The sequence below is a fragment of the Poromitra crassiceps genome (assembly GCF_964638095.1).
Source record: "Poromitra crassiceps genome assembly, chromosome: 19".
Taxonomy (NCBI): domain Eukaryota; kingdom Metazoa; phylum Chordata; class Actinopteri; order Beryciformes; family Melamphaidae; genus Poromitra; species Poromitra crassiceps.
Window position 1 is genome coordinate 5,630,996 of NC_139646.1, and position 11,038 is coordinate 5,642,033.

Sequence of the window (11,038 nt, forward strand, 5' to 3'; positions counted from 1 at the left end):
AAAATCCAAACAACAGCAATTAATGAATAGAGCACTAGGCTGGTTATTACAACCATCATCACATGATAAAGCTTTTTCCATATTTCTGTTTTGGAGAAAATCCAGCGCCTGAACTGACCAAGATAAAGATAAAGCCAATCTGGCGACCCAGAGTCGATCAGTCCGAGGACTAAAACTGGGACAGGGACAAATGGACGATATTGCAGGGGGGGGTTTTGCGCTGTAGTGGATGTCCGCACCAAGACTTCCTCTTCCGTGCAGCGTGGTTATTGTTTGATGCAAGAATGGAGTTGAAGCTGATCATGGTACTGAAGGTCCAGATGACATTTCGGCTAATAATGATCATAAATAGCTGTATGAGACGTTGTCAGACTGTAAACAATGACAGAAGGGGCTGCTGCTCTACAGCGGAAACCCCAAAGTATCGTCCGTCTGTCCCAGAGTCTTATTAGTCGTCAGACTGATAGACTCTGGGTTCCTAGATTGAGATGAAGCTAACCCTAATTCAACAGGACACCTGTGATGAGAGGAGTGAACTCATAAGCTCAATGATATAGCCACTCTCAAACCCTGCTTTCCTCTAACATTCAAGCTAGGTTTTTACCCCCAAAACAGCAGTTGCATCAGATGTGGAGCATTGATTTGTAGTGTGACTGCTATTTGTATGAGTTGTTGTGACAGTGAAGTTCCCTGACCATATAGATGACGAGCTTGCGAAGGCTCTGGCGCTGGCGCTTGGTGAGGTTCTGGAAGATGTCACAGTTGTCCTGATGCAGCAGCTTGAAGCCCACAGCCAGGTGGTGGTTCTCCAGGACGGACTCGTCGTTATACATCAGGGCCAGCTCGGAGTCTGTGAGCGAGGCGTCACAACGGACAGTGAAGAAGGAGAAAAGGAAGATAGGGGAAACCTCCATGCATATTTACTGTGTGCATTTGTGTGTGTGTGTGTGTGCGTGCGTGTGTGTGCAGGTGTGTGCAGGTGTGCATGTGTGCATGTGTGCATGTGTGTGTGTGTGTGTGTGTGTGTGTGTGTGTGTGTGTGTGCGCGTGTGTGTGCGTGTGCTCACTGGTGTTGATGAGGAACTGATTGGAAACCCCAGGGTGGTCAACATCATGGATAGCTGCAGCAAACAGGGCGGCGAGGATCTCTAGATCAGTGAAGACAGCCTGAGAGGGGCGGGGTCGGTGAGAGGGGGCGGGGTGGGTGAGAGGGGGCGGGGTGGGTGAGAGGGGGCGGGGTGAGAGGGGCGGGGTGAGAGGGGGCGGGGTGAGAGGGGCGGGGTGGGTGAGAGGGGGCGGGGTGGGTGAGAGGGGCGGGGTGGGTGAGAGGGGGCGGGGTGGGTGAGAGGGGGCGGGGTGAGAGGGGCGGGGTGGGTGAGAGGGGGCGGGGTGGGTGAGAGGGGCGGGGTGGGTGAGAGGGGGCGGGGTGGGTGAGAGGGGGCGGGGTGGGTGAGAGGGGCGAGGGGGCGGGGTGGGTGAGAGGGGGCGGGGTGGGTGAGAGGGGGCGGGGTGGGTGAGGGGGTGGGGTGGGTGAGAGGGGGCGGGGTGGGTGAGAGGGGGCGGGGTGGGCGAGAGGGGGCGGGGTGGGTGAGAGGAGGGGGCGGGGTGGGTGAGAGGGGGCGGGGTGGGCGAGAGGGGGCGGGGTGGGTGAGAGAGGGGGCGGGGTGGGTGAGAGGGGGCGGGGTGGGTGAGGGATAGAGTGGGTACAGTGTACAGAGGGAGCGGCAGGAAGAGAAGAGAAGAGAAAGAGAAGAGGAAGAGGGAGCAACTCATTGACCATCTAAAAAACATCCTGTTCTCTCTCTCTCCCTCAGGAAGATGGAGATGAAGGTGTGCAGCATGCATGCATATTCTGTAACATACATCAAGGGCAGGCGTGGAGAGGAGGACATGTGTGGACTGGGTGACATCGGCGGCATGTAGGCTGTTGTGGTATGCTACGTTTCCATGGTAATGGTCCTCCAGGGTCATCACATAGGTCACAAAGGTGTCAACTGGGATACGGAATGTCTTCAACAGATCTCGCTCCTGAGCAGGGAGGGGTGAGACAAAACGTGACTCAGTAGTGTAGGCTGTGGAAGGTGAATGGTCAAATGAACTGCATTTATATATCGCTTTTATCCAAAGCGCTTTACAATGTGCCTACACTCACCCATTCACACACACCAAAGGCGGCCAGCTGCCACGCAGGGTGCTGGCACAGCCATCGGGAGCAATTTTGGGGTTCAGTGTCTTGCCCGAGGACACTTCGACATGTGGACTGGAGGAGGCGGGGATCGAGCCACCGAGTGGACGCTCTACCTCCTGAGCCACAGCTCCTCTACCTCCTGAGCCACAGCTGCTCTACCTCCTGAGCCACAGCTCTACCTCCTGAGCCACAGCCGCCCCGAGTTTCAAACTGGACTCAGTCTCCAGGGAACCACTCGGCACCCTGAAATGGGCCCTGCCCGCGGATGGAACTGGGAGAATGGCCTGTAAGTGTCAGCCATAGTAAGTCTGAGAAAAATAAAGATAGAATCCACGACTAAGCATCGGGAAATCGGCAAAAATTTGGCCGACGCCCGACAGGGAAGCGCACCGGCAGTGAAACATCCATTTGACCTTGGCCTATCCAAAAACTGGGTTTGTGAAAATGGTCAGAGACAAAACCACCCGTTATTGTGTCACTCCCCAAACACCAGAGAGGGCAGTGCTTGCACTCATTCCCCTCTCTCTTCATGTGGACTTTGGAAGGTGAATATTCCACCATGGTCCAGCCCACCCTCCAGCTCACTTCTACCTCAATTTCAAGCCCCTACTTTGGCTTCCAGGACCCAGGAGAGGCCCCTGGCTCCAGCCCACCCTCCAGCTCACTTCTACCTCAATTTCAAGCCCCTACTTCGGGCTTCCAGGACCCAGGAGAGGCCCCTGGCTCCAGCCCACCCTCCAGCTCACTTCTACCTAAATTTCAAGCCCCTACTTCGGCTTCCAGGACCCAGGAGAGGCCCCTGGCTCCAGCCCACCCTCCAGCTCACTTCTACCTCAATTTCAAGCCTCTACTTCGGCTTCCAGGACCCAGGAGAGGCCCCTGGCTCCAGCCCACCCTCCAGCTCACTTCTACCTCAATTTCAAGCCCCTACTTTGGCTTCCAGGACCCAGGAGAGGCCCCTGGCTCCAGCCCACCCTCCAGCTCACTTCTACCTCAATTTCAAGCCCCCTCGGCCCCCTTTGTTTTGGGGGCCGAAGCAGGAGCTGGGAAATGGGGTAGAAGTGAGCTGGAGCCTGCATGCTTTAGCCAGAGGTCAGGGGCCTGGAAAAAACAGCCTGGAGAATATTAGTTGAAGGTTTGCGGGCTCTCTGTCTTGGGGGGCGAAGCAGGGGTACCCCCGCCTGTCAGTGGTTTAATGGTTTCATGTTTCAATATAGTTAGCATGTACAGTACATCATGTACATCAGCACATCCAGACGTTCTTATGGTTGGAGAAACCTCATACTGTAGAACACCTAAGTGTGCAGCTAGACACGCACGCACGCACGCACACGCACACACACACACACACACACACACACACACACACACACACACACACACACACACACACACACTCACTCACTCACTCACTCACTCACTCATATTGTTTACCTGGAAGATAGCATACATGATGCAGCTGAGCGGCCTGTTGTTGGAGAACTCTGCTACTCTGAAGATGTTAAAACTCCACTTATCCAGATCCTCCAACTCCTGGTCACACCACACATATGCACACACACAAGCGTGCACACAAAATATGATAGGTCACACCACACATATGCACACACACAAGCGTGCACACAAAATGTGATAGGTCACACCACACATATGCACACACACAAGCGCGCTCACAAAATATGATTATATATATATATATATATATATATATATCTCTTTGTCCAGCTGCCTATAAAAGTTATTTTTGACATGGAAAATATTCTTTCAGTGACTTCTTATCGGCAAGAAAAGCAGAATAGGCCATTCATTTCGGATTTTGTGGAGTGTATTTTTTGTTTTTATCCAATTACTTGTGCCAAGGGCACACTGCCATTTCAGTCTTCTTGTGACATTGTCCTAAACAAAACTGAATTATATGTGTAAGACATTTAAACAGAGGAAGGTCAAGGGCCTCATTTATCCACCATACAGATGGAAAGGACATATAAGCCAAGGTTTTGAGACAGACAGACAGACAGACAGACACAGACAGATGGATAGACACAGACAGACAGACAGACAGACAGACAGACACAGATAGATGGATAGACACAGACAGACAGACAGACAGACAGACAGAGACAGATGGATAGACACAGACAGACAGACAGACAGAAATACAAATAGACAGACAGACAAATAGACAGACAGACCTTGGCGAGCTCGTCCTCCTGGTCTGTGTTGACGCCGAAGCGAGGCATTGAGGTGCTGGAGAGGCTGGAGCTGTGAGACAGTGTCCTCACTCCACTGATGTGACTCATAGGCTTGTCCTTCTGAGTAGGAGACGGGATCTCCACGTGTCCTAAGCAAAACTGAATTATAGGTGCAAGACATTAAACAGAGAAAAGTCAAGGGCCTGATATTTCCACCATACAGATGGAAAGGACATAGAAGCCAAGGTTTTGAGACAGACAGACAGAAAGACAGACAGACAGACAAATAGACAGACAGACAGACAAATAGACAGACAGACAGACAAATAGACAGACCGACAGACAGACAGACAGACAGACAGACAGACAGACAGACAGACAGACAAATAGACAGACAGACAGACAAATAGACAGACAGACAGACAAATAGACAGACCGACAGACAGACAGACAGACAAACAGACCTTGGCAAGCTCGACCTCCTGGTCTGTGTTGACGCCGAAGCGAGGCATTGAGGTGCTGGAGAGGTTGGAGCTGTGAGACAGTTTCCTCACTCCAATGATGTGACTCATAGGCTTGTCCTTCTGAGTAGGAGATGGGATCTCCACCTCGTTCTGCTTGTCTATAGAATGAAGGACACAACACACACACCAACACACATGACCACACACTTTTGATTTACTGTAGATGGTTGGAGAAGATCATGTATATGTGGCAGGTTTCCATTGGACTCACCCAGGAAGGTGCTGGAGATGTACTCGGAAACCTGGTTGCCAGAGCGACTCATCTCAGACAGGTGGGACAGCTCTCTGTTCAGCATCCTCTTGAACTTTGGCAGAGAGAGAGTTAAGAGTAATATATATATATATATATATATATATATATATATATATATATATATATATATATATATATATATACATATATAAAACCAGGACACCATGAATACTACCCTCTCAATATGGACATGAACAACTGAGATTAACAGACCAGAACCTAAAACACACACAAAAAGCAAACAAGCAAGATAATCGTCAATACCGAAAAAAGGGGAGGTAAACAATAAGTAAAAAAGCAAAATGTTTATACCGTATCAATTCACACACCCCTGCATAGCTGCACACACATGTACACCCATCGACCCATTCTTCTGGGTCTTCCAAATGGCCAGCTTGGCCACACCCAAAAGATAAGTAACCAGGCACATAATCTGCTTCCTCCGGGGGAGGGGGGGGGGGGGGGGGGGGGGGCATACCTTGGGCCAAAAATAAACGGATGAAAAGAAAAACCCTCTCATGTTATACAGTTTCTTTTGGATTTTTGGGGGTAAGAGTAAATCATATTTTTCAAGGTTGCAGTAAAATAGTTTTTGTTATTATGACAATCTCTGGTGCTTACTCATAGTGAAGTGCTTCATACTGGTGTTTTTTCTTCTTGTTCTGATTTCTCTGCTTAACATGCATTTTGTCCTTGTTGTGGTTCCGCCGTGCTTGTTGCGTACCTTGTTGGAGGCCATGTCGCTGACAGAGCGGTGTGTCTGGAGGGTCTCCAGCTGGTCCAGGCACCAGTCCAGCTCCTCCAGGGTGTCCAGGGCCAGCTGCTGGTACTGCTGCTCTGACAGGGCGGCCCTGGGACTGGCACACACTCCACCCAAGGGAGACCTCCTAAGGGCACAGCAGTTGAAGTTAAGAGTTGCTGTAGATAGCAACAATTGGGCAGACAAAGCAACAGGTAGCTAGCTACACAACTGGCACACACAGCACAGTGGTTCTCGCTCTGAACATTTGCATAGTCTTTTGATTCGTCCAATAATTAAGTCAGTGTGAAAAGAGTGAAACCGCGTCTGAAATGGGAAAATAAGAATTCACATTTCATGTCTTGCCTGCATGTGCGCATGTAATGCAGGCAATGTGCCATGTAAGCTTATAATGAGAGGTAGTGGTATCTCTTAACCTGACTCTGCCAGATGGGCAGGGGCGGACTGGGATCATAATTCAGGCCGGGCATTTGATACTAAGCAGGCAGGCTGATACGGGCCGACGCGTGAAAAATTTGGGCCGTTTGAAGCCCAATTTGGGTCGTTTGAAGCCAGATTTGGGTCGTTTGAAGCCAGATTTTGGCCGTTTGAAGCCCAATTTTGGCCGTTTGAAGCCAAATTTGGGTCGTTTGAAGCCAGATTTGGGCAATTTTACAATGAGATGCACCCACTTTAACCCTGAAGTGTAATTATTACTTCAGACTAACTAATAAAGCAAATAAAGCATAAACCACTAGTAAACCAGTAGGCGGCGCCTGGCCTGCTGTTCAGTGAGTGGCCTGACTGCGGGCACACAAAAAACAAAAAAAACAAAAAAACAATTGCAGGCCAGGCCAGGCCAGGCAACCGGGCATTTGCCCGACGTGCCCGATTATGCCCGATTATGCAGTCCACCTCCCCCATCTGGCAGAGTCAGGTTAGTTCTCTCTCTCTAGGTGTCAAACAGCTGATAGCCCTTATGGCCTTAACAGCAGGAACTACCTTAGTTTGCCTAATCAAATGGGCAGTAAGTTGGTACTGACTTGAGTGTTGGCGTGGAAACATTGGCAAGAAGGGTGAAGTTGCTCCGCACTGATCGCAGACTGGCCAGTACCTAGGGCATGATACAGTATCACACAATGACCAGTACCTAGGCATTATACAGTATCACACAATGACCAGTACCTAGGGCATTATACAGTTCGAAGAAATTCCATCAATACATTCCTGAGATATCGCGTTAACAAGCTTGAAAATGGCATTCGAGAGGTCACAGTGACCTTGACCTTTGATAACCAAAATGGAATCAGTTCATCCTTGCGTCCAAGTGGATGTTTGAGCCAAATCAGAAGAAATTCTATCAAGCCGTTCTTGAGATATTGCGCTAACCAACTTGGGAATGGCGTTCGTGAGGTCACAGTGACCTTGACCTTTGATCACCAAAATGTAATCCATTCATCCTTGCGCCCAAGTCGACGTTTGAGCCAAATTGTCAGAAATTCCATCAAGCCGTTCTTGAGATATCGCTTTAACGAACTTGGGAATGGCATTCGTGAGGTCACAGTGACCTTGACCTTTGACCACGAAAATCTAATCAGTTCATCCTTGAGTCCAAGTCGATGTTTGAGGCAAATTTGATGAAACTCCGTCAAGGCATTTCTGAGATGTTGCGCTAACAAGCTTGAAAATGGCGTTCGAGAGGTCACAGTGACCTTGACCTTTGACCTTTGACCACCAACATCTAATCAGTTCATCCTTGAGTCCAAGTTGATGTTTGAGGCAAATTTGATGAAATTCCGTCAAGGCATTCGTGAGATATCGCGTTAACAAGCTTGAAAATGGCGTTTCGAGAGGTCACAGTGACCTTGACCTTTGACCTTTGACCACCAACATCTAATCAGATCATCCTTGAGTCTAAGTCGATGTTTGAGGCAAATTTGATGAAATTCCGTCAAGGCGTTCCTCAGATATCATGTTAACAAACATCGTACGTACGGACGTACGGACGGACGTACGGACGGACGGACGGACGGACGGACGGACAACCCGGATCCATAATGCCTCCGGCCTGGCTATCGAACAGCTATGTTGGAGAATTGACAGCACTTTTCATTATACATTCATCTAGACACATCTTTAAAATAAGACTCACTTGAGCAAAAGGTGTGACGATGAAGTCCTCTGCTGTGTGTCTGAGAGAGAGAGACAGAGAGAGAGAGAGAGAGAGAGAGACAGAGAGAGAGAGAGAGAGAGAGAGAGAGAGAGAGAGAGAGAGAGAGAGCAAGTACAAAAAAATGATATTTCTGCTGGAAAGGTCTACATACAGGTACTCTCTATGTCTCTCACTCATTCCCTCTGTCTGTCTGTCTCTCTCTCTCTCTATGTGTCTCACCCCTCGCTGGCAAGGGAGGAGTTCCGCGAGACGGTCTTGGGCGACATGTCGTAGTCCGAGTCGGAGCGGTAGAGGAAGGACTCCCGTCTCTGACCCTGGGAGGAGGTGTTCAGGGTGAGGCCCGGGCTCTGCAAGCCCAGAGGGGTGTGCCCGGGAGACACGCCATTCTCATCAGCCTCGTAACTGGAAAAACAGGGGAGGGGAGAAAGAGTGAGGAGTAGAGGAGGAGGACATAACTATCAAGGTGAAACAGGTGGCTAGAAAGCGAGTATAGGCGTGTGCGCGAACCTCTCGGCGTCTGCGTTTGTGATGGAGATGCGAGGTGGGATGCGGAGGGGAAGAGTGGTGGGACGTTGTGTGGCGTTGCTCAGGAGCACCTCAGGTGAGCGGGTGCGGTCTCGGGGGCGGAGCCAGCAAGGTACCTGTGGGGCGAGGGCACAGCGGAGCTCAGAGAGGAGGAGGAGTGCAGGGAGCATGGTGGTGCAGTTTGTGCACTCGGCCTCCCCTCCTCCTCTCACTACCTGGAGACTGGACGACAGTCTTCGGCTCCTCCCCCTGCGTAGCTCGGCCCCCAGCGTGGCCCCCGACGTATAGGATCGGCTGTAGCGAGATGACTCCGCCTTCCCCCCAGGACCTGTCCTATCGCTTTCGTTGCCCTGTGAGACAGGGAGGGACAGGAAGAGAGGAGAGCGGGACGAGGGAAAGAGATAAGACAGATATTAGGAGTGAGTTACATTTCCAAAGAAAAAAACACTCGATTGTTGTTCTTTGTACATATAAAACAATGAGAAGTATTGTGTATCTAATAATAAGGATACAGCTCAGGAATGGAAATTAAAGGACTTGGGACATGTAGTTGTCATTTTGACTGACCTTACCACGTCCATTCGCCCCATTGAAATGTTGGTGAGTGAGGATAATTTTACAGCACAGAAAGACAAAAAATTATCAGTGTGTGTGTGTGTGTGTGTGTGTGTGTGTGTGTGTGTGTGTGTGTGTGTGTGTGTGTGTGTGTGTGTGTGTGTGTGTGTGTGTGCATGTCTGGCATAGGGCCTCTACTGACTGAGCTCTTGGAGGCTGATCTGCACTGCAGTACCGTAGCAACACAACACTGGGGGAATGGTAGCAGTTGCTAGGCAACAGTGCCGTGTTGCTTCCATGCTGCGTTTGATGCCGGCCAGACCCAGATGTGAAAAGACGCTCACATCCGCACGCACGCGCACACACACACACACACACACACACACGCACACACACACACACACACACACACACACACACATGCTCACACACACACACACACACACACACACACACAGCATAATCAGTAGTAGAGTGTTTGAATATTGTTGTGTCCTTCAGCCAAGACGTTACCTAAAGACATTACAAACCTAGATGTAGAGCTGCAACTAACAATTATTTTCATTATTGATTCATCTGTCAATTATTTTCTCAATTAATCGATTAGTCGTTTGGTCTATAAAATGTCACAAAATGGTGAGAAATCTTTTTCTTTTTCCCCAAAGCCCAAGACGACGTCTTCGTTTGCCCTGACCAACAGTCTACAACCCAAAGAGAATCACTTTACTGTCATAGAAGAAGAGTAAAGAAACTGGAAAATATTCATATTTAAGAAGCTGGAATGATCATTTTAGTATTTTTAGTCGATTGACTAATCATTGCAGTTCTACCTAGATGTGGATCATGACTCCTTAGAGAACAAATCAACCTTTCACTGAAGCTCATTTACATAGCACTACGACCCAACCCCCCGCCCCCCCCACCACAACACACACACACACACACACACACACACACACACACACACACACACACACACACACACACACAGCTGGGGGATACAGATTCTCTAGTGACTCTACTGACTGCTGTCTACAGAGCTTGACGACCAGGATGAAGGGAGTCTGGCACGTGTGACAACCACAGGGTTAGTATGTCATGGCAGACTTTCATCAAAGGCTAGTCACACACCTAGCATGCACTCATTCATGTATGGGTATATCAGAATGTACAACACACACGCGCCCGTGCACGCACGCACGCACACACACACACACACACACACACACACACACACACACACACACACACACACACACACACACACACACATTCACACATGTGTCTTTCCCTTCAGTATATCAACAGTCCAGTCTGACAGTCTCCTCTTCCAAACAGGTACTAAGAAAACGGCTGCAAAAAAGAGAATGTTGGCTGATTTCCCCAAATTGATTTCAGAAAGCACAACGCTCCCCCACTGTGTGTGTGTGTGTGTGTGTGTGTGTGTGTGTGTGTGTGTGTGTGTGTGTGTGTGCGTGTGCGTGCGTGCGTGTGCGTGTGTGTGTGTGTCATTGTTGCCATTCTCCCACTTCACCTCTTCTCCAGTCACCAACAGCACGCTGCGGCTCTTCTTCATCCCGATTGGCTCGTTCTGGGCCCCAGGGCGGAGCGTTCCGGAACCCAGGCAGCAGAGCAGGTGGAGAGCCAGGACCGGAGGTCAAAGGTCACTCACTGCAAGGTCAAACCGGGGTCAGACCGGGTTCACAACCGGCCCCCATCTTGAGCTGACGCAGCCAAATTGCCTCACACTACGACCACCTCAGACTTCAGATGCCTGGAATGGCGCTTTTCCCTGCCAAAAAAACGCTGCATTCAGGCACGGCTCGGAATCACAAAGTTCAGTCGATAGTTATTGACCTTTTGATTTGACCTGTTGTTTTTCACAAGTC

The 11,038-nt window shown here is 49.8% G+C and overlaps 1 protein-coding gene across 1 annotated transcript in view; it reads right to left on the minus strand.

Annotated features, from left to right (window-relative positions):
• LOC310793503 (3',5'-cyclic-AMP phosphodiesterase 4C-like) overlaps window positions 1-10,725 on the minus strand; it is a gene marked incomplete at both ends in the record, with an annotated part of 17,773 nt that extends 7,048 nt beyond the window's left edge. The window contains 14 exons of the mRNA XM_083655305.1: window positions 696-850; window positions 1,068-1,167; window positions 1,864-2,028; window positions 3,623-3,721; window positions 4,381-4,470; window positions 4,935-5,002; window positions 5,116-5,209; window positions 5,882-6,044; window positions 6,940-7,010; window positions 8,049-8,088; window positions 8,289-8,471; window positions 8,577-8,710; window positions 8,810-8,944; window positions 10,684-10,725. Coding sequence (XP_083511431.1) covers window positions 696-850; window positions 1,068-1,167; window positions 1,864-2,028; window positions 3,623-3,721; window positions 4,381-4,470; window positions 4,935-5,002; window positions 5,116-5,209; window positions 5,882-6,044; window positions 6,940-7,010; window positions 8,049-8,088; window positions 8,289-8,471; window positions 8,577-8,710; window positions 8,810-8,944; window positions 10,684-10,725 — 1,539 coding nt within the window. The remainder of the gene's footprint in view (window positions 1-695; window positions 851-1,067; window positions 1,168-1,863; window positions 2,029-3,622; window positions 3,722-4,380; window positions 4,471-4,934; window positions 5,003-5,115; window positions 5,210-5,881; window positions 6,045-6,939; window positions 7,011-8,048; window positions 8,089-8,288; window positions 8,472-8,576; window positions 8,711-8,809; window positions 8,945-10,683) is intronic.
• Between the last annotated feature and the right edge of the window lie 313 nt (window positions 10,726-11,038).